The sequence below is a fragment of the Oncorhynchus mykiss genome, chromosome 16, assembly GCF_057628025.1.
Source record: "Oncorhynchus mykiss isolate SJ-2025 chromosome 16, ASM5762802v1, whole genome shotgun sequence".
Taxonomy (NCBI): domain Eukaryota; kingdom Metazoa; phylum Chordata; class Actinopteri; order Salmoniformes; family Salmonidae; genus Oncorhynchus; species Oncorhynchus mykiss.
The window spans coordinates 17,880,677-17,902,088 of record NC_143037.1 but is presented as its reverse complement, the minus strand read 5'-3'; the positions used below and the strand labels follow the sequence as shown (position 1 = coordinate 17,902,088).

The 21,412-nt window shown below is 44.7% G+C and overlaps 1 protein-coding gene across 1 annotated transcript in view; it reads left to right on the top strand.

Moving 5' to 3' along the window:
• myo1d (myosin 1D) overlaps positions 1 to 21,412 on the top strand; it is a 126,337-nt gene that overhangs the window by 87,916 nt on the left and 17,009 nt on the right. The window contains exons 17-21 of the mRNA XM_036946371.2: positions 4,087 to 4,310; positions 4,788 to 4,926; positions 5,195 to 5,299; positions 5,525 to 5,638; positions 12,192 to 12,346. Of these exons, the coding sequence (XP_036802266.1) occupies positions 4,087 to 4,310; positions 4,788 to 4,926; positions 5,195 to 5,299; positions 5,525 to 5,638; positions 12,192 to 12,346 (737 nt within the window). The remainder of the gene's footprint in view (positions 1 to 4,086; positions 4,311 to 4,787; positions 4,927 to 5,194; positions 5,300 to 5,524; positions 5,639 to 12,191; positions 12,347 to 21,412) is intronic.

Genomic DNA, 21,412 nt, shown 5'->3' with positions numbered 1-21,412 from the left:
GGGTGTCGTCCTCTCCTCTCCCCACCTTCCTACTCATGATCATCCCACACTGTCTGCCCCTCCTTTGTTTAAGCACAGCCAAGCAGTGGGGTGTGTGTGTTGGGCAGGCGGGCGGTCCACCTAAATCCATGGTGAATACACACATCCCTCCGTTTACCTGTTGTATATTTTAGTCGGCTTAAGATAATTCAGATAGATTTAGATGACGTTAGGCCTTATCCAATGCAGCTGTTGCTCTTCCTGTAACCGGGCTTCTTACTTTTAGCTCAGGACATTCGCATTGAAATGTATGTTTATACAAAGGGCTTGATTGATGCTAAGTAGCTACCATCAATTAGCAATATTATGACACGACTGCCACAGTTGTATCATCATATGTGACTACAGTCTTTTGTGGTTACAGTATTTTGTCACTTAGATAACATTTCTCATGTCTGCCCATATGGAATGTTTAGGAAGGGATGTACTGTATGAAATCAGCTTGCGAGGTTCTTCGAACTCGAGAGCTTCTTTTGGCACGCAGTCATCCCACCATCTCTCTGCTCACAATCCCAGTCTTTGTTTAAAATCAAAGTGAAGAAGGTCATTGAGGGTCCAATAGCCCTACAGTATATTGCTCACAATCAGTTTAAAGTGGCAATATTTAGCCAAATTCACGTAGAAATGTTTTGTTAAAGATCTGTCATTCTCATTGAAAGCAAGTCTAAGAAGCGGTAGATCTGTTATATGTGCACTATTTCTATGCTTTCCGTTCTTAAGTTTAGTTTTTGCGTCTTTTACTTTCGGTTTTGTACATCAGCTGAAAATACTATATTTTTGCTAAATGAAAATATATTTCACAGCGGTTTAGATGGCACAATGATTCTCTACACTATACTATAAGCTATACAATATTGCTTATTGTTTCACATAAACTGAAATTAGGCAAACTATTAGAATTTTAGCAACCAGGAAATGGTGGAGAAATGTCTGCATATTGCACCTTTAAGCATATTCTGTGAATCTTAACCCGAGACCATAATACACTTGGGTCCCTTAAGAAATATATTTAATTCTCCATCTCCATTTTAATATGTTGTATTATAATATCTTATCTCAATGCTGTTCGCCTTAAACAGACTTCATTTCTCCAAACATTTGATCAGATCTGAATTAGAATGTGTTTTTTTCTAACACTGTTAGCTAGTGGGGACCATCTATGAGTTGGATTCCGTTCATTTATTCACCTCATCATCATCCTTGTCACGTGGAGGATAGTAAGTAACAGGCCCGTCTGTATTCATTATTGCACACTGTAGTAAAACATTTTGCAATGGAAAACGAAAATTAGGGTTTCTTATTGGACAAGTTCAGTTAGTCCCTCCCGGTTTTCAGTATTTTTTTTCTTCTTCTGTTTGCTGCCTAATAAATACAGCCCATGGGTAGATGGGACCGATGAATATGGATCACTCTGGTCTCTCTCGTCCCTCCTTATTTTTGAGTCACCTAGGGCAGCAAGGTGGGGGACGGGGGGAGTGTGAGGCACATGGGCAGAAAATAGTTGTATTTTGTAGTTTATTTGTAAATAGCAACATTCAAATCTCAAGGTAGTCGAATATATTTTTTTGTTCAAATAAAAACAACTATTTTCTTTGATTTTCAAATACAGGTCTCAGAAAACCAAGTCATATTTGAAAGTATTTTGAATACCTCTCAGAAAACCAAGTCATATTTGAAAGTATTTTGAATACCTCTCAGAAAACCAAGTCATATTTGAAAGTATTTTGAATACCTCTCAGAAAACCATGTAATATTTGAAGGTATTTTGAATACCTCTCAGAAAACCATATAATATTTGAAGGTATTTTGAATACCTCTCAGAAAACCATATAATATTTGAAGGTATTTTGAATACCTCTCAGAAAACCATATAATATTTGAAGGTATTTTGAATACCTCTCAGAAAACCATATAATATTTGAAGGTATTTGAAAATATGCAAGTTATTTGAAAAAAAAAAAAAGTGATGACTGCCAAATATTTGATGAAAAGCCAAAAACTACAACAGTTAGTTGAATTATTAGTTAATATATATGATCATTAGCACATGGTTTGGAGGGCTCTTGGATATTCATCTTAATATTGCCTATAGCCTATAATTAAATACATGAAGGACATGGATTCACTTCAACATTAGAGTACAGTGCATTTGGAAAGTATTCAGACCCCTTCCCTTTTCCACATGTTGTTATGTTCCAGCCTTATTCTATAATGGATTAAATAAATAACAAATCCTCATCAATCTACACACAATACCCCATAATGACAAATTAGTTGCTTTCTCTGATATGTGTCCGGTTTTAAAAGGTAGTTACTTTCTGAATTCTGTATTCACAAAGTTTTGAAAAGTAGTCACTTTCCAAGATCTGTATTCAAATAGTTTAGAAAAGTAATGATTTTTTGTGGATCTGTATTCAATTAATCTGAACAAAAATATAAACGCAACATGCAACAATTTCAAAAGATTTTACTGAGTTAAAAGTTCATACAAGGAAAGTCAATTGAAATAAATAAATGAGGCCATAATCTAGGGATTTCACATGACTGGGAATACAGATATGCATCCCAAACATGCTCAATGGGTGACATGTCAGAGTATGCAGACCATGCATGAACTTGAACATTTTCAGCTTCCTGGAATTTTGCACAGATCGTTGCGACATGGGGCCATGCATTATCATGCTGAAACATGAGGTGAAGGCGGCGGATGAATGGCCAAATAATATCAAATAATGGGCCTCAGGATCTCGTGATAGTATATCTGTGCATTCAAATTGCCATCGATAAAATGAAATTGTGTTCGTTGTCCGTAGCTTATGCCTGCCCATACCATAATCCCACCACCACTATGGGGCACTCTGTTCACAGTGTTAACATCAGCAAATCGCTCACCCATATGACAGTTGTGAGGCTGGTTGGACGTACTGACAATTTTATTTAAATAAGCGTTGGAGGCGGCTTATGGTAGAGAAATGAACATTAAATTCTCTGGCAACAGCTCTGGGGACATTCCTGCAGTCAGCATGCCAATTGCACACTTCCTCAAAACTTGAGACATCTGTAGCATTGTGTTGTGTGACACAACTGCAAATTGTAAAGTAAAAAAAAAAAAATGTCCCCAGCACAAGGTGCACATTTTAACGATCATGCTGTTTAATCAGCTTCTTGATATGCCACACCTGTCAGATGGATGGATTATCTTGGCAAAGGAGAAATGCTCACTAATAGGGATGTAAACAAATGTGCTAACAATTGTTTTGTTTTTTTGTGTGTATGGAACATTTCTGGGATCTTTTCTTTCAGCTCATGAAACATGGGACCAACACTTTACATGTTGCGTTTATGTTTTTGTTCAGTGTAGTTTCTGACATTCTAGTGTGCATTATTTCTCTGTAATGCACGGAAATAACTAATGGCTATGAAGTTCATTCTTTCATGTTTGAGCAGCTTGGGTACCAGCCTTTTTATCTGACATTCCACTCTTTGCCACTGCTGTCATTTGTCAAAGGATAGCTATGAGGGATTTGATGAGGTGGTGGGGTGGGTGGGGGGGTTAACTGGTGTTTGGTTATGCCGGCTCTTTTCGGTAATAGTCCAATATGCAAGCTGTTCAGATTTACAGCTACTAACTTGAACGTGAAATTGAATTATGTTAATCTTTGTTTTTGCTTTCTTGTTTGAGCTCATGAAAAACGTACATTCAAGTTAGTGTCTGCATTTTTTTCAATAAAGGTTCCAACATACATGCTGTTCAGATTTACAACAGCTAACTTCAATTTGACATTTTAATCATGTGAATCTTTGTTCTGGCTTTCTTGCTTGAGTTCATTAAAACATACACAAACTCTAGTTTATGTATCTAAAATATATATAGAGAAAAAAGTCTGCCTTTATATACATTTTACAGGTATTATATTTTGTTTGTTTCATACTCTAGACCTACATCCTGTTCACGTAAAAGTTATTGGGTGGTATCAATAAAGTTTATTCATTTCCACTGTATGAACCTCTCCACCCACCTTCTCTCTCTTCGGTCCTGTTCACCAGGTATGGCGTGGTACCATAGCCAGGATGCGTTACCGGCGCATGCGTGCCGCCGTCATCATTCTACGGGCCTACCGGCGCTTCAAAGTCAAGTCTTACATCAAAGACGTCAACCGCAAATTCAAAAATGTGCGCTCCATGAAGGACCACGGCAAGCACGTCAAGTGGCCCACGCCGCCCAAAGTCTTGAGGAGGTTTGAAGAGGCGCTGCGGAGCTTCTACAACAGGTTAACAAACAGCACACACACACACACAAGGTTGTAATATGACTTGTCTCACCTCTGTTCAGACAGAACATCAACCCTTGAACGCAATGCACTGTAAGCCCTTCCATCAGTATATCATCAGTGTGGTAAGAATTCTGTGGAGTGCCATAACCAGGGGTGCTGATTTAAACTCCAACCGGTTTCCTTTGAAGGTGCATACCCATGTTTCCTCCAGCCTCAGCTCTGTGGTGGACATTGATTTTCCCCCATCAAAGCCTCATTCAATACTTTCATCCGGAGAAAGTGAAATTCCACACGTAAATCCCCGAAAGTACAGTTTCAAGGCAGGATGTTTCTTGTCAGAGAGAGTGCAGCCCCCCAAGAATATCATCGCGTCAGAAATAGCCCATCCTGTTGTCAAGGCTATAGATTCTACTGTATCAGAGTCGATATCTTGGCTCCATGGCTATTCCTGTGGGTGTTTCCATGCTGCTTTAGGTGGTGGGCGTGGATGCTGATCAAAGACATGACTCCAGAGGAGAAGCTGCGGATCAGAGCCAAGGGGGCCACCCTGGAGGCCCTCAAGGACCAGAGACCCGACCTGGGGCTGCAGAGGACCTGGGAGGGCAACTACCTGGTGAGTTGAACTGGCTGGGGGGGGGGGTTCTGACACTAGTTCTGATGTGTGTGATTTTAATTTTTTATTTGAATGTAGTTGTAAATGTGTGTGTGCGCCGTGTGTATACGTGCATTGTTGGAACTAAAATACAATGGAAAGAGGTTTGTCTTTGTAGAGTTGATCTTCATGACAGTCTTTGTCTGTGTGTCTCTGTCTGCCTGCCTGCCTGCCTGCCTGTCTTTCTGTCTGCCTGCCTGCCTGTCTGCCTGTCTGTCTGTGTGTTCAGAAACGAGACAGTCCTGACACAGCGTCCTCCTTCACCTTGGTGTCCAGTGAGCTGCAGCGTAAGGACAAGTTCATGAGAGTTCTCTTCTCCTGCAACGTGCGCAAGGTACATAGATGCAGATGCGAACCCGCACCCACACACACACAATAGAGATTCCGATCACATCTCACACACACACACACACACACACACACACACACACACACACACACACACACACACACACACACACACACACACACACTCTCCTAACTGTCTCTGAGTTTAGCCAACTCCCAGTGCTGTGTGTCTCCTGTGGGGGCAACTGATGAGGACCTTTGTGTTTCTCAGATCAACCGTTTCCACAAGGCAGAGGACCGAGCCGTCCTCATCACAGACCGCCACCTGTACAAGATGGACCCCCTGAAGCAGTACAAACCCATGAAGAGCATCCCCCTCTACAACGTAGGATCATCTCCCCTGTGTTCTTAATGTGGTGGATTTGATGGGGATCTTACTAGCTGCTGCTCCAAACAGCATAATGGATCTCTCTAAATTATTGTCAATTGATAATTAATAACAGCACGGTTTGAGGAGGAGGAGAAAATTGAACGCTATGTTGAGATAATGGAATAATTGTCTTTCCCATGTCCTGGTAGACTTCCATTGAAAAAAGGTTAGATGGGATGTAGTTTCGTTTTAAATCGTCTCTTATTATGCTATATACGGAGAATGTTATTTGCAGCTAAGGCAACAGCGTTTAAATGTGCAACTCTCCCAATCCTTTCTCCCTGCTGCATTCATGTTATGTTAAAAACATTCTCACTGATTGGTGGACTATGAGGCACACAAAGACTATGAGCCTTGTTTCCATGGTGAGAATCCTCATGGTTGTTTTTTTAGATTCACAGCAGTGCGTCCCTGCTTTTACCCAAAACACCCTGGCTTTTTATCAGAACTCTGTTTATGTAACCTACACCCGCATTTAAACCTCTGTCCTCGTTCCACGGACGAGTCAAAGTGCGCGGCAAAGTATAATCTCTGGTATTACAGTACAGGCAGATACTAACAGTGTGTGTTTGGGGGGGGGGGGGGGGGGGGGGTAGAAAGGTATAAAAAGGTAATCCGTCTGACCAGATATTCCCTCCATGTGCTGTTGTCATGAGTGAGGAAATGAGCTGAGGTGACCGATAGCAACTATGACAAGGAACCACGGTGTTCAATCTGGAGAAACTGTCAGGAAAGAATTATAGGATGGACACCCCGGTCTTATCGCTGCATCTGTAATGGAAAAGCAGGGCTAGGAGGAGAATGGGGTTTTGCTGAAGGGCTATCGGCTATTGTTTACACACACACACACACACACACACACACACACACACACACACACACACACGCACGAGATCCTGGAGAGAGAAAGTGTGTGTGCTGGACACAGGCTGAAGCTTCAGTATTGTTAAATGGAACAGACTGGGAGACATAAGAAGACTACTCGGAGAGGTAGAAAATGACGGTACCCACAATACTTACAGTATAGAACATTGTGTACAGCTACAGTACAGTACCAGTCTGCGTTTGAGCCAATCAGTTGTGTTGTGACAAGATATGGGTGGTATACAGAAGATTTGGTAAAAGAACAAGTCCATATTATGGCAAGAACAGCTCAAATAAGCAAAGCGAAATGACAGTCAATCGTTACTTTAAGACATGAAGGTCAGTCAATCCGGAAAGTTTCTTCAAGTGCGGTCGCACATACTGTGTGTATGACGAAATACTCCATTATTCTGAATGTCATCTATAGGAGCTAGAGAGCTGGTCAAGGTGAGAGAGTAGGTTGGAATGGAGACGTATGGTTGCTAGGGGAGCCAGCGAGGCATGACGAGGAACCGTCGATTACTTGAAGGTCAGATGGAGGGGGAAGGCCTGTAGATTAGCGAGCTAGCTGGGTTGCTGCCACGCTAAATCTTGGCTGCCCTTGTGTTTATTTCCTGCCCCTGCAGGAACCAGAGGCAATTTGTGCATCCCAAATGGCACCCTATTCCCTGTAGTCCATCGGGCTCTGGACGAAAGTAGTCCGCCATGTGGGGAATGGGGTGCGACTTGAGACGCATCCACTAGGAGATGGATAGTTCCCCATACGTCCATGCTACTGAGGAGTCATGGCTGTCTACCTCCGATTTATGGGTCAATTAACCACCACCTTGCGGTGCATACAGCGATCGTTAGTGTGTTAACTGTTGTGCCGTTGTAAAAAAAAAAAAACTAAGTCGTAAAAATAAAACAAATATCCATTGTACATCCCTCTCTACCTCCCTCCATCCCTCTTCTTCCCAACACATTCCCTTTGCTTCCTGCCATCTTCCTCCCTCTCCCTCTCCGGCCGTTGCTCTCTCCCTCCGCCGTTGTCATGCCAACTTCCCAGGAGACGGGGTTGTCATGACGACCGTGCGGGAGGGCAGATCAGCTGATGTCTGGTGTCGTTCAGGCATGTGCACAAATCGCCTGGCTGCTACATGTGCTCCGCTTTCCAATAGAGGTTATTTGTCTTTCCTCTCACTCTCTTTCACTATCTTTCCATCTCTCCAAACATGCATTGTTTCCCCAGTGTTTCCCCTAGGATTTTTTTCATCAGCGGTGGCAAAGTTCGCATGGGTGGGGGGAGAGTGGTCTCCGACCTCTTGTTCACATAGACAAAATGTTGCTGTTTTAAACAAATTTCCTGCAATTTTACACATTTTGCCATGGCTTATACATGTTTTTAGGTTATCTCCAACATTGAGTGACTCCAACATTATAACTAAATCAATGGTTTCCTCATGCCATAACATTTTTTTATTTTTTTATTCTCCCTGACTGTCTAGTTTTTATTTTGGTGGTTGTTAGTTTTCAAAGATGATCTTATCAATACACTGAGTGTACAAAACATTAAGAACACCTTGATAATATTGAGTTGCACCCCCCCCCCCCCCCCCCCCCCCCTTTTGCCCTCAGAACAGCATCAATTCATCGAAGCATAGACTCTATAAGGTGTAAAAAAGGAATGCTGGCCCATGTTGACAATGCTTCCCACAGTTGTCATTTTGGCTGCATGAACTTTGGGTGGTGGACCAAACTGTTGAGCGTGAAAAACCCAGCAGCATTGCAGTTCTGTCACCTGGCACCTACTACCATACCCCAGTCAAAGGCACTTAAATCTTTTGTCTTGCCCATTCACCCTGTTTGAAGTGGATTTACCAGTGACATCAATAAGGGATCATGCCTCAGGACTACCTGGGCTGATGACTCCTTGCTGTCCCCAGTCCACCTGGTCGTGCTGCTGCTCCAGATTCAACTGTTCTCCCTGCGGCTATGGAACCCTGACCTGTTCACCGGACGTGCTACCGTGCTACCTTGTTCCGGACCTGCTTTTTTCTAGTCAGTTGTACATCTGAATGCATTCAACTGAAATGTGTCTTCCACATTTAACCCAACCCCTCTGAATCAGAGAGGGGGGCTTCCCTAATCAACATCCACTTCTTCAGAGCCCGCGGAACAGTGGGTTAATTGCCTTGCTCGGGCAGAACGGCCTTACCTTGCCAGCTCGGGGATTCGATCCAGCAATCTTTCGGTTACTGGCCCAACACTCTAACCACTAGGTTACCTGCTACCCACCGACATGACATTTACAAAATCAAACAACATCTTGAATAAAAAATCAACAACAGCATTCTCAATAAAAAAGTGGTCAGGACTGTTTTGCTAGCAGAGACTGGAACATGTTCCGGGATTCTTCAGATGGCATTCAGGAGTACACCACATCAGTCAATGGCTTCATCAATAAGTGCATCCAGAATAAGTGCATCTACTCCAACCAGAAGCCATGGTTTACAGGCAACATCCGCACTGAGCTAAAAGCTAGAGCTGACGCTTTCAAGGAGCGGGACTCTAACCCGGAAGCTTATAAGAAATCCCGCTATGCCCTCCGACGAACCATCAAACTGGCAAAGTGTCAATACAGGACTAAGATCGAATCGTACTACACCGGCTCCGACGCTCGTCGGATGTGGCAGGGCTTGCAAACCATTACAGATGACAAAGGGAAGCACAGCCAAGAGCTGCCCAGTGACATGAGCCTACCAGATGAGCTAAACTACTTCTATGCTCGCTTCGAGGCAAATAACCCTGAAACATGCATGAGAGCACCAGCTGTTCCGGACGACTGTGTGATCACGCTCTCCGCAGCCGATGTGAGTAAGACCTTTAAGCAGGTCAACCTTCACAAGACCACAGGGCCAGGCGGATTACCAGGACTTGTACTGTGAGCATGCGCTGACCAACTGGCAAGTGTCTTCACTGACATTTTCAACCTCTCCTTGTCCGAGTCTGTAATACCAGCATGTTTTAAACATGTTGTGCCCAAGAACACTAAGGTAAGCTGCCTAAATGACTACCGACCATAGCACTCATGTCTGTAGCCATGAAGTGATTTGAAAAGCTGGTCATGTCTCACATCAACACAATTATCCCAGAAACCTGAGACCCACTCCAATTTGCATACCGCCCTAACAGATACACAGATGATGCGATCTCTATTGCACTCTACACTGCCCTTTCCCACCTGGACAAAAGGAACACCTATGTGAGAATGCTATTCATTGACTACAGCTCAGCGTTCAACACCATAGTGCCCTCCAAGCTCATCAATAAGCTAAGGACCCTGGGACTAAACACCTCCCTCTGCAACTGGATCCTGGACTTCCTGACGTGCCGCCCCCAGGCAGTAAGGGTAGGTAACAACACATCCGCCACACTGATCCTCAACACAGGTGCTCCTTAGGGGTGTGTGCTCAGTCCCCTCCTGTACTCCCAGTTCAGTCATGACTGCATGGCCATGCACAACTCTAATACCATCATTGAGTTTTCCTGATGACACAACAGCCTAATCACCAACAACAACAAGACAGCCTATAGGGAGGAGGTCAGAGACATGGCCGTGTGGTGCCAGGACAACAACCTCTCCCTTAACGTGATCAAGACAAAGGAGATGATTGTGGACTACAGAAAAAGGAGGACTGAGCACGCCCCCATTCTCATCAACGGGGCTGTAGTGGAGCAGATTGAGAGCTTCAAGTTCCTTGGTGTCCACATTACCAACAAACTAACATGGTCCAAGCACACCAAGACAGTCGAGAAGAGGGCAAAACAAAACCTCCTCAGGAGACTGAAAAAGTATGTCATGGGTCCTCAGGTCTTCAAAAGGTTTTACAGCTTCACCATCGAGAGCATCCTGACTGGTTGTGTACGGCCCAGTACATCACTGGGGCCAAGCTTCCTGCTATCCAGGACCTGTCAGGGGAAGATCCTAAAAATGATCAGACTCCAGCCACCCTAGTCATAGACTGTTCTCTCTGCTACCATGTACCGGAGCGCCAAGTCTAGGTCCAAGATGCTTCTAAACAACTTCTACCGCCAAGCCATAAGACTCCTGAACATCTTTTATTTATTTTTCTTATTTTTTAAACCGCATTGTTGGTTAGGGGCTTGTAAGTAAGCATTTCACTGTTGTATACGGCGCATGTGACTAATAATATTTGATTTGATTTCGATGAAAGAAGCCGAATCGAAAAACGCCAGTCTGACTGTTTCATTATCCCAACTAATTAAAAAGAAATGAGGCTCGTTCCAATCAATTGACCTGTTCATTTAAATATAAATGTAACCTGTTCCTCTTAATATGCTGTCACGAACACGAGCATATGGTGTTGGGAGTATACCTGTTGAAATCGTTTCTAACCCCTGGGCTCATTTCACGTTCAGTTATTTCGGCTAGCTATTGGTGAAGCAGCTAGCTATTGGTTGTTTACCCCTTGATGCATGTTGCCATGGTGGAGCTGTCACATTTCCTTCATCTGATGGAGATGGTATAATTATTATTTTGTCCCAGTATGATGTTGGGCTAAAGGGGTAATGTGTAAGACTCTTGCCATAGTCTACTCTACACTGTGCTTAATGGGGCCTGGACTCACAGAGACAGGGTGAAGGAGTGAAAAGGGGAAGGGATAGAAAAAAGAGAGGTAGGGAGGGATAGAAAGAGAGAGGGAAAGAAAGCAAAAAACTATAAGCTATGAGCATTAGACCCTAACCTCTGCTCTGTATTGACCTGTGGGAGAGAGAGAACGAAAGGGGGGGGGGGGGGGGGGGGGGAGACAGAGACAGAGAAGGAGGGTGTCTAAGAGAGAGGAAATTCGACACACCATGACCTTTAGGCATAGCCCTCATCTTTAAGCGGTGTTTACCTGTGATGCTATTAAATAGAGGTTAGGGCTAGGTCTAACACATTTGGTGGGGTTTTGCAGAGCTCAGTAAAGTCCAACTACACACCTGCAGAATGTTGGCATCTGACCACACTGGCTGGTTCAATGAGCCTCGATCAGTCATTGATTAGTCCTGTGGGATCAAGACCAATAACTGAAAACATTTCTATCTTGAAGAAGATATTTGGCCACATTCTTCTCAGCCTCTCTGAGCAAACACTTTTTAATTTAAAAAAAAAATTTTTTTTTACAAACACAGTTCTGCTCGGTACAGTTCATATTTATTTAACAGTATAATCCACACAGCAAAAATCCATCAACAAAACAAAATATGATTCATTCCAGAGCAAACAAATGCACAATATACAGTCTACTTTTCATTATCTTCATTCAAATTTTCATTCATGTTATGTTCCGTTAAATAAAAAAAATCACACCAGGAACAATAACCCTTGAAGCAGCCAGACGTTACACACAGAACCTTGGGGTTTTACCTGTCTATTGCAGTCTGTGTAGGACCATGTCAGAATAACCCCTGGTCCCTTTCCTTACTAAGCAAATGAGGGGTGATGGATAGCAATTTTGATTCAGTCTGAGAACCGCTAGTGTATTGCTGTGTCCATTGAGCTGCGCTAACTCAAACTTCCCTGGTGTGTGTGTGTGTGTGTGTGTGTGTGTGTGTGTGCGTACTTACATGTGTGTCCTCTCTCTCTCTGTCCTACCAGGTGACTGGGATCAGTGTGTCCCCTGGTAAGGATCAATTGGTGGTGTTCCACACTAAGGACAGCCGGGACCTGGTGGTTTGTCTAAAGGGCATGATGCCTGCCGGGGACAGCCGCATTGGAGAGCTGGTGGGCACCCTGCTCAGCCACTTCAAAAGGTAACCAGTGGGTGTTTATGTGTGCCGTGCATGTGTCTGCCTTTCTGTCTGTTGGTCGGTCGGCCAGTGGATGAGTCTGTCTGTCTTTCTACTCGTCTTTCTGTTTGTCTTTCTGTCTGTCTGCGTATGTTGGTGACGTGTGTCTGCAGGGAGCCATAGAACCAGTACAGCTATACAGAACCTGTCCTCCGCAGGGGGTTGGTGGCACCTTAATTGGGGAGGACGGGCTCGTGGTAATGGCTGGAGCGGAATCAGTGTAACTAAATCAAATACATGGTTTCCATGCGCTCCGTTCCAGCCGTTAATATGTGCCGTCCTCCCTTCAGCAGCCTCCTGTGCTCTCCTGTAAGCAAAGTCCAGCACCTTCTGTATGGTGCATTCTCTCAGATGTGCAGACAGGAAAGGAGATTGTGGTCCAGGCCAGCTGTCACCCCCCACCTACTGTGTTACTTACTTACTGTCCCTTCGGTCACCCCTGGAAAAACTGCACACGCAGCAGATTTTAACTGCTCTACTGTCCCACCTGATATGGTACTGTACATCTATTATATACCAGGGCTTGACTTTGAACTTGTTTTGACACTTGTCCTTAAGACAAGGAGGACAGATTTGTTTTACTTGTCCAAAAGCTCAAGTCACTTGTCCCCCCCCCCCCATTTGTTTTTGTTTTGTTGCAATACTATCTTTTTTTTTACCACAGAGAATCAGACAAAAATGTCCGTTACACTCTGCCTGTTGGCTTCTTTGCATATTCAAGGCTGTCTCAAAATACAACACTGCCCCTTTAAGGCTCTCCTGGAGGATGGTTGGCCACCCTAGGTAGCCTATCAAATATTACAACATTACAATTACAAGCCAATACTTTCTCTGTCTTTTCTAAAATAATTCCCCCCCAGGGCTGGTAATTAAAGGTGTCCCGTTGTCCGTTGGATGATTCAAAATATGTCTACGGTTCAAAGGTTCTGGGACGACAGATCCAAAATTCATACCGCTGAACATAAAGAAAATTAAAAAGCTAGGAGGCAGATGCAACAGGTCAGACCGTTTATCTCAAAATGTGGCTGAAGTTGTATTTCTTCATATTATAAGATCAACAATGTGCACATGGCTGTAGGCTACGCACTTATGTTCCAAAATGCTATTAGCGACAAAACACCGCTCTCACCGCACGCACGAGCAGGTTCATGTGACAGAGATTCAAATATCCGTTACAAATGAAGAGAGGAGATCTAAAGATGCATCAACTAACTCGGGTTATTAATATGACCAGGATTATGCCTTTTGCTGCTGCACAATCAAATAAAGTTGATTTGAAAACCAATCTTACCTGAAAAATGCTGGTTTCAATGACATATTAAGTGTTTAAGTAATTCCCTCAACATTTGGTCTTATTTTGACTAGGCTACTTTGAAACCAGGTTAGACTTGCTTCATAAAAGGACATCAAATATCCAGGTTTTAAACAAGTATATCTTTAAGTAGTTTCAAAATGCTGACCATCTTTGCTCCGATTCAAGGTGGGTGTTGTGTGGTGCCCGTCAGGCACTGTCCTTCACTCTCCGGTCGTCTGACCATTTGATCTGAACCGACCGTGCCTTCAGAACGTCAACCAAATCGAGCCTTTCAGATGTTAATGTTCATTATCCTTCATTATACCTGTCAAACCTGACTGCCGTTTAGCCTATATTTATGTCATTCAAATTTGGCCAATCATTTGGCTCCATTTTCTGGCGCCTTCCTCATGTCAGCATCGGTTTGGACGCGAGGCTGTAGCCAACATGCGTAGCACCTACACATTGACTTGTATATTATTCCAATGCTTGTGATGTCGTGATTTGTGTGATTTTCATTACCTATTTTTTTTACTTTCAGACAACTTAAAACTATATTCTTCTTGTGCGACTATTATTATTATTATTATTATTTTACTTGTCCCGGACAAGAGAACGAGCATTAATGTCGTGTTGTTTTTAAGTTGGGCCTTGTATGATAGCTCAGTAATGTATGATAGATGATTGCAGCATGTTTTCCCTGCTGTAGAATACCTACATTATAATTAAGCCAAGGCACTTTATCATATCCTTGCTCTGGTCTGAAACGGGTCTATTTTGTGGGGGGATGTGCCTGAACACGCCTCTGCTCCGATGCTATCATGTCTCATTGTATACGCGCTCTCAGCGAGAGACCGAGAGAGAGAAAGCCCTCTGCCATTGGGTCCCTCTTAATTAGTCTCCATGTGCTTCCTATAGAGGCCCATCTATCACAATGAAACGTGGCCAGAACAAAAGGCCACGCCGAGACATCTCAGTGTGTGTTTCCATGTACACTGAGTACGCCAAACATTAGGAACACCTTCCTAATATTGAGTTGCAGAACAGGACTCTCAGCATGGACTCTACAAGGTGTCGAAAGCGTTCCACAGGGATGCTGGCCCATGTTGACTCCAATGCATAGTTGTGTGAAGTTAGTTGGATGTCCTTTGGGTGGTGAACCATTATTTTTTTAACCCCTTTTTTTTACCCCTTTTTCTCCCCAATTTCGTGGTATCCAATTGTTAGTAGCACATTATAGCTAAGATCCCTTAGCTATAATGTGTGTATAATGTGTGTATAATGTGTGTATAATGTGTTATGTGCCCTACATATCCCTGTAGATGTAACCTTTATCTGTCCTTCAGCGTGGTGCACAGCCCACACAATACTGAGCAGAGCGCCATAGCAGCTTACATCACACACAGGGACCCAGTGTCAATGGCTGGCTTATTTAATTCCCCAAATGTACAGCATGTGCAGTGCAGAGTGATAGTGACACTGTGTAAGCCCCACTCCAAATAACACTGGTTCTTTCTCTGTGTAGTTAGTGTATGAGAGTTCCAACTTTCAATATGGGGGCTTATTCCACTGGAGGGGAGGGGGGGGGGGCAAAAGGCTACTTTTCAGATTGAGTTCGCGACTTGACGGGTTTGTTCAAGAAACGTCAAAGCTGTCATATTTTACGAGTAGATAGGCGCCCTCTCAGAATGTATCGGGACCAAATCTGTTGAGAGTAAAACAGACGCGCCGAATTCTGCTCCACATGTGAATAAGAATATAACCCTCTTATCGGCTGTGACGCACAACAGTTGTCTAGAAACTCACAAATAGTCCAGCCGCTTCTGCATGAAAACGGATTATATTCCCATGTCCTCACTTCCTCCCTCGCTCTTTTCTTTTCTCATCTCTTTTTCCTTTTTTGTCGTTCCCCTATTTTCATTCCTCTTCTTTGTACCTTCGTCTCTCTCTCTCCCTGTTTCTCTTCCTCTCTCTCTCTCTCTGGTTATCTTCCTCTCTCTCTGTTTCTCTTCCCTCTCTCCCTCTCTCCCTCTCTCTCTCTCTCTCTCTCTCTGTTTCTCTTTCCTCTCTGTTTCTCTTCCCTCTCCCTCTGTATTCTCTCTCTCTCGCTCTCTTCCCTCTCTCTTTGTTTCTCCTCTCTCTCTCTCTCTCTCTCTGTTTCTCTTCCTCTCTTTGTTTCTCTTCCCTCTCTCGCTCTCTCTTCCTCTCTCGCTCTCTCTTCCTCTCTCTCTTGTCTCTCTCCCTCTGTTTCTCTTCCCTCTCTCTCTCTCTCTCTCTGTTTCTCTTCCTCTATCTGTTTCTCTTCCTCTCTCTCACTCTGTCATTCTCTTACCCCCCACCATCTCTCCTGCACCTCCCTTTCCCCCATCCCTCCCTCTCCTCCTTCCCTCCCTACCCCTCTCCCTCCAACTCAGAAGAGGAGAGATTAAATATTTAAGGTGATGAGTTGCTCTGCTCTGCTCTCTCTCTCCTATATTTAGCCCAGACCTATGTTCTATTGACATGCACCCCACTGTAGCACAACACACCACAACACTTAACACACAACTCATTAGTAGAATCAGGTGTGTTACTGCAGGGCTGGATCAAAAGCCTGCATGCATACTCCGTACGTTTTTATATTTGCGTTTGAGTCATTCAGCAGACGCTCCTATCCAGAGCGACTTACAGGAGCAATTACGGGTTAAGTGCCTTGCTCAAGGGCACATCGGCAGCTTTCCAGGAGGAGGATTGACCACTACTTATACATCATCCACCCTACATGCAGTACATTACAGTCGACTGTCCCTGATACACACTGGGTGTGATGACCCTGATACACACTGGGTGTCCAAAATATTATGAACACCTGCTCATTCCATGACATAGACTGACCAGGTGAATCCAGGTGAAAGCTATGATCCCTTATAGATGTCACCTGTTAAATCCACTTCAATCAGGGGAGAAGACAGGTTAAAGAAGGATTTGTAGGCCTTGAGACAATTTGAGACATGTATTGTGTATGTATGTGTGTCTTTCAGAGGGTGAATGGGCAAGACAAAATATTTAAGTGCCTTTGAACGGGGTATGGTAGTAGATGCCAGGCGCACCGATTTGTGTCAAGAACTGCAACGCTGCTGGGTTTTTCTCACTCAAAAGTTTCCCGTGTGTATCAAGAATGGTCCACCACCCAAAGTTCATCCAGCCAACTTGACACAACTGTGGGAAGCATTGAAGTCAACATGGTCTGAAACGTTGCATCCCTGTGGAACGCTTTCAACACCTTGTAGAGTCCATGTCCCCACGAATTGAGGCTGTTTTGAGGGTAAAAGGGGGGATGCAACTCAATATTAAGGCGTTCCTAATGTTTGGTATAGTCAGTGTACATTACATGTGCATTACATTCAGCTTACCCGATCACCAGTTCACACCTGTCCTAAAAATAGCCTCCTTGTTAATTATAAATTTTTCTCAGGAATTATAAAGAAGCTAACTCTGCGAAATACCAGCAATGCACAAGCTCTGTCTTCACGTCCAAATTCAAACATCTAGTTATGTTTTTCTACTCTGTCCGTCTGATTCGGACTCAGACCTACTTCCCTACTTTTCCATATAGTGACTCTTCCCTTTGTTATTGTTTCTAAACTATACATTGTGCTCCAGTGGAACCCGATCCAATGAGAAAGTTCCACTGTGAGATGTGTAAGTCCCTGACAGAGATGACTCTGTTGCGATGGTCTCGGTCCTAGATGTAGCTTTGTTTCGCCGTTGTGTAGCGCTGTATTTGAACTACTGGGTTCTGAGAAAAGAGCGTTCTGTGGTAGGTTGTCTTGCTGTTGTCTTGCTGTTTCAGTGACTACTGAAAGTCCAGAAAGTATTGACATGGGGGGATGGAGGGAGAGATCCTTGTGAAGGCAAACGATGGATGAGTGTGTGTCTCTTGTCGCTGTCTCTTCCTCCACTCTCGCTCGCACTCTCTCTCGCGCTCTTCTCGCCCTCTCTTTCTTCTCTCTCTCTCTCTCTCTCCAGGAATTATTTCCTGTGTTCTCCCACTGTGGAGATGAATGGTGTTATTCTGGGCCCAGCCTAACCCGGTAATAAGAAGGAAAGCATCACTCGCTTAATAGCACTAGGGAAAGACAGGGAGAGAGGGCGCCCGACAGACTAAAGATATGAGACACTTCTGCGCTGTAATACTGTTCATGTCTGTGTGACACCAGTTATTGGACGTAACTGTTTGCTTAGTCTTTCTACCATTTTGTTGTTTCGTTTCATTCAAGCTCTCTTCTTTTGTTCTTCCCCCCCCGCCCTCTCTCTCTCTCCCTCGTCATTCCCTTGTTATGTGTGTCACAGATTGAGGTTGGCCCAGATTTGACAGGGCAGCGTAGTTACATGATCAATTCAAGCCCTCAGTTCAGCCCCAGGTCAGAGCATAACCAAAAGGCTACATCAGATCAATACAGAGGCTATGGGCTTCATACTGCTGACTCATGAGAGAGAAGATGAGCCATAGGAGAGCGAGAGAAGGAGATATAAGAGGCTGTGGCAGATCTGTTGCTTGTTGTCAGCCAGGTAGCAGAAGTCTGAGGCCGCTGATTGCTCTGGCGAATCCTCTCTGCTCTCCTCCCCGGGCAGAGAAAGTAGGCATCTGTTTTCCTTTCCGGAGAAAGACGATCCGTTAAGTTTGTGTTATTGCAGTGTCAGTACAGCGGAAGCGTGATGAATATTCAAACCTTGAAGAAGTGCTGCTTGGCGTGAACAAATGTGCCGTGCTGCACTTTCCTGTGTAATTTGAAATGGCATCATCATCATCATCATCATCACGCTTAAAGACACTAAGACAGACAGAGGCGGCGTGCTGCTAACTGGTGATTTCGTCTCCCTACGCCATCAAGGTCACCCTTTATGCTGAGTGGAGCATTTCAGACTTCAGGAAGTCATGCTCCCCTCCACTCCCTCTCCTTTATCCCTCCTTCACTCCCTCCCACTTCCCCCCTCCCTCTCTGCCCCCCCCTCTGTTTGTCAGCATTCCTCCCCTTTTTTCCTCCATCCCTCCTACTCTTCCTACCTCCCTCCCTCCCTGTGCGGTGTTGCAGAGGCAGTTGCCATAGCGACCAGCCGATCCATGTTTGTCTGGTATTTAGTCCAATAATAACCCTGCTGGCTGAGAACTAACTCATCTCCTCTGGAGAGGGAGAGAGAGAGGGGGGGGGGGGGAGTGTGACAGAGAAGGAGAGAGGAAAAGGATGGAGAGGCAGAAAAACAGTGTCAGACAGGTAAACAGAAGCTGTAGGAAGGACAAAGAGAGGGGGAGAGGGAGAAACAGGGGGCTAGAGGGAGGGAGAGTATTTTTTTTTAGCCATGAATGGATCTGTCTCCATCCTTATACATTATCCAGGTGATGGATTGGATAGTATTCCTGTCATGTAAAACTGTGCAGAGCACCAATGACATCCGTATAAACACTCATTTGCCTTACAAAAGCATACGGTAAAATTGTGTTTTTGCTACCTCCTGCATAAATGGATGGGTGTGTGTGTGTGTGTGTGTGTGTGTGTGTCATCATAACACACTTACATGTGGCTACAGCCACCATACACACACACACACACTGTTTTTGCTGGACAGTAGAGAGTCCTGCTCTGTTTTATATTTAATATCAGCCTGGGGGGTCATTTGGTTGGTGGAGTGATTGAAGGGGAGGGGTGTAGACTGAGTGTGTGTGAGTCTGAGAGAGATGGGATCTGACCTAGTTTCCCTCTGCGTGTGTCCCTGCACCACTGCAGTGCTGTCTGCCTGCCTGCCCGCCAACCAACCAACCAGTAAAAGACGCAGTGAGGTGCAGGTCAACAGGCCTCTACCATGCTCATACAGTGGTGTTGCGGCCCCAGACATCCCCTCCCCTAACTGGGGTGAAAGGTCCCTGGCCTCCCTTCCATACCTCTAGCCTTTCCACCTACGCTCACACAGAGACACCCACGTACTCTACCATCTTGCTGCAAGCCTCTCGATCCTTGTACAGTATACCGAGATGTAGCCCCCGCTTGACCTTTACCCTCCACTCTTTTTCCTGATCATTCTCATCCTTCTCATCCCTCGCTTCTCCCCATTCGTCTTTTCCCCCCGTCACCTCCAGCTTGGGCCTGTCAACTCTATTATCCCGGTTCCAAACGCAACCTCGTCCCCTTCCCCCATGTCACTCGGACCCGTGAAGCATCGATAAGCTGGAAGGAATGGCGTCTTCGTTGATCTATTGATTTTGGCTGGGGTGACAAAGTGAGAGCCGAGTCTCTTTTAAAAGGGAGCGGTCGCTCCATCTGTAATGAAGAAACTCATTGTAGACACTCTTCTTGCTTTTCTTTCCCTGCGCTTGACTCATCCTCATCGATATATTGATTTCCCTGATGGTCCTTCAGTGGTTCAGCCACACATGTGATAATACTGGGTGCTTCAGAAGACAAGAGAGAGACACGAGGGATTCTGGTTCATTGACCAGTGTCATGCTAGGCCTATTGAACCTAACGGAGAGAAGAGAAACTGGAGAATTTGAAGAGCCAGGCGTGATTGTTTAAAATGGACGGAGACTCCTGTTGTGAAGCCATTGTGGCTCCATCAGTGTGAAGACTCAGCTGTCCGTGTAGAGTGTGTACTACTATCAACGGTCCCTCAGGGGGAAGTGGCCCCTTGCTTTGTCCACTTCCGGGACGTATCACCGTCATTGACCCTGCTGATCGTTTAAAGGGGGTTCCCGTGTGGCGCAGTGGTCTAAGGCACTGCATCTCAGTGCTAGAGGCGTCACTACAGACCCTGGTTCAATTCCAGGCTGTATCACAACCGGACGTTATTGGGAGTCCCATAGGGCGGCGCACAATTGGCCCAGCGTCGTCCGGGTTTGGCCGGGGTAGGCCGTCAATTGTAAATAAGAATTTGCTGTGAACTGACTTACCTAGTTAAATAAACATAAACAATAAAGAGAGGACGTCAACACCGATGACAGCAGAAGAGGGGGATGTGTGTGTCTTTGTCTCGGTTATCTGTCTAGGAGGACTGATGAATACTCTGTACCACCCCTGATAATAGTAGTGTCTCTACCCATATGGGAGTAGAGCTGGTCTCACTTTGCAGTGCGTTAAACCTGTCTCCGCTGTCTCCACTGTCGCAGCTAAACGTGTTCTGTTCACACTGACGTTATCAGTCCCATCAGTAGGCATGATGAGATCATCCATGTAGTGGTGGATCCAATCCCCTTCAATTATTGTGCTCTTATAATGCTTTCATATTTCATATCATGTACTCTGAAGCACATTTTTTTTTTTTTACTTATTGTCAGCGAAGGTTGTAACGAACGGCGGTACAACACACGTGTCCTTCAGGACCAGCTGAACCTCCACTATTTATTTTTATTTAACTTGGCAAGTCAGTTAAGAACAAATTCTTATTTACAATGACAGCCTAGGAACAGTGGGCTAACTGCCTTGTTCAGGGGCAGAACGACAGATTTTTACCTTGTCAGCTCAGGGATTCTATCTAGCAAACTTTCAGTTACTGGCCCAATGCTCTAACCACTCGGCTACCTGCCGCCTCACATGATTAAGAGTGTGGAGTTACATTATAGGATCTCTATAGTTAAGGCCTTTTGACCCCTCCCTCCACTGCTACTGTACATTAGGCACTTAGCTGACATAGGCTACAGTGGCTTTGATCAACACTCCTTGGCAGTCTCACTGCACGGCTCCACTGCTAGGCTGCTTTCTCTC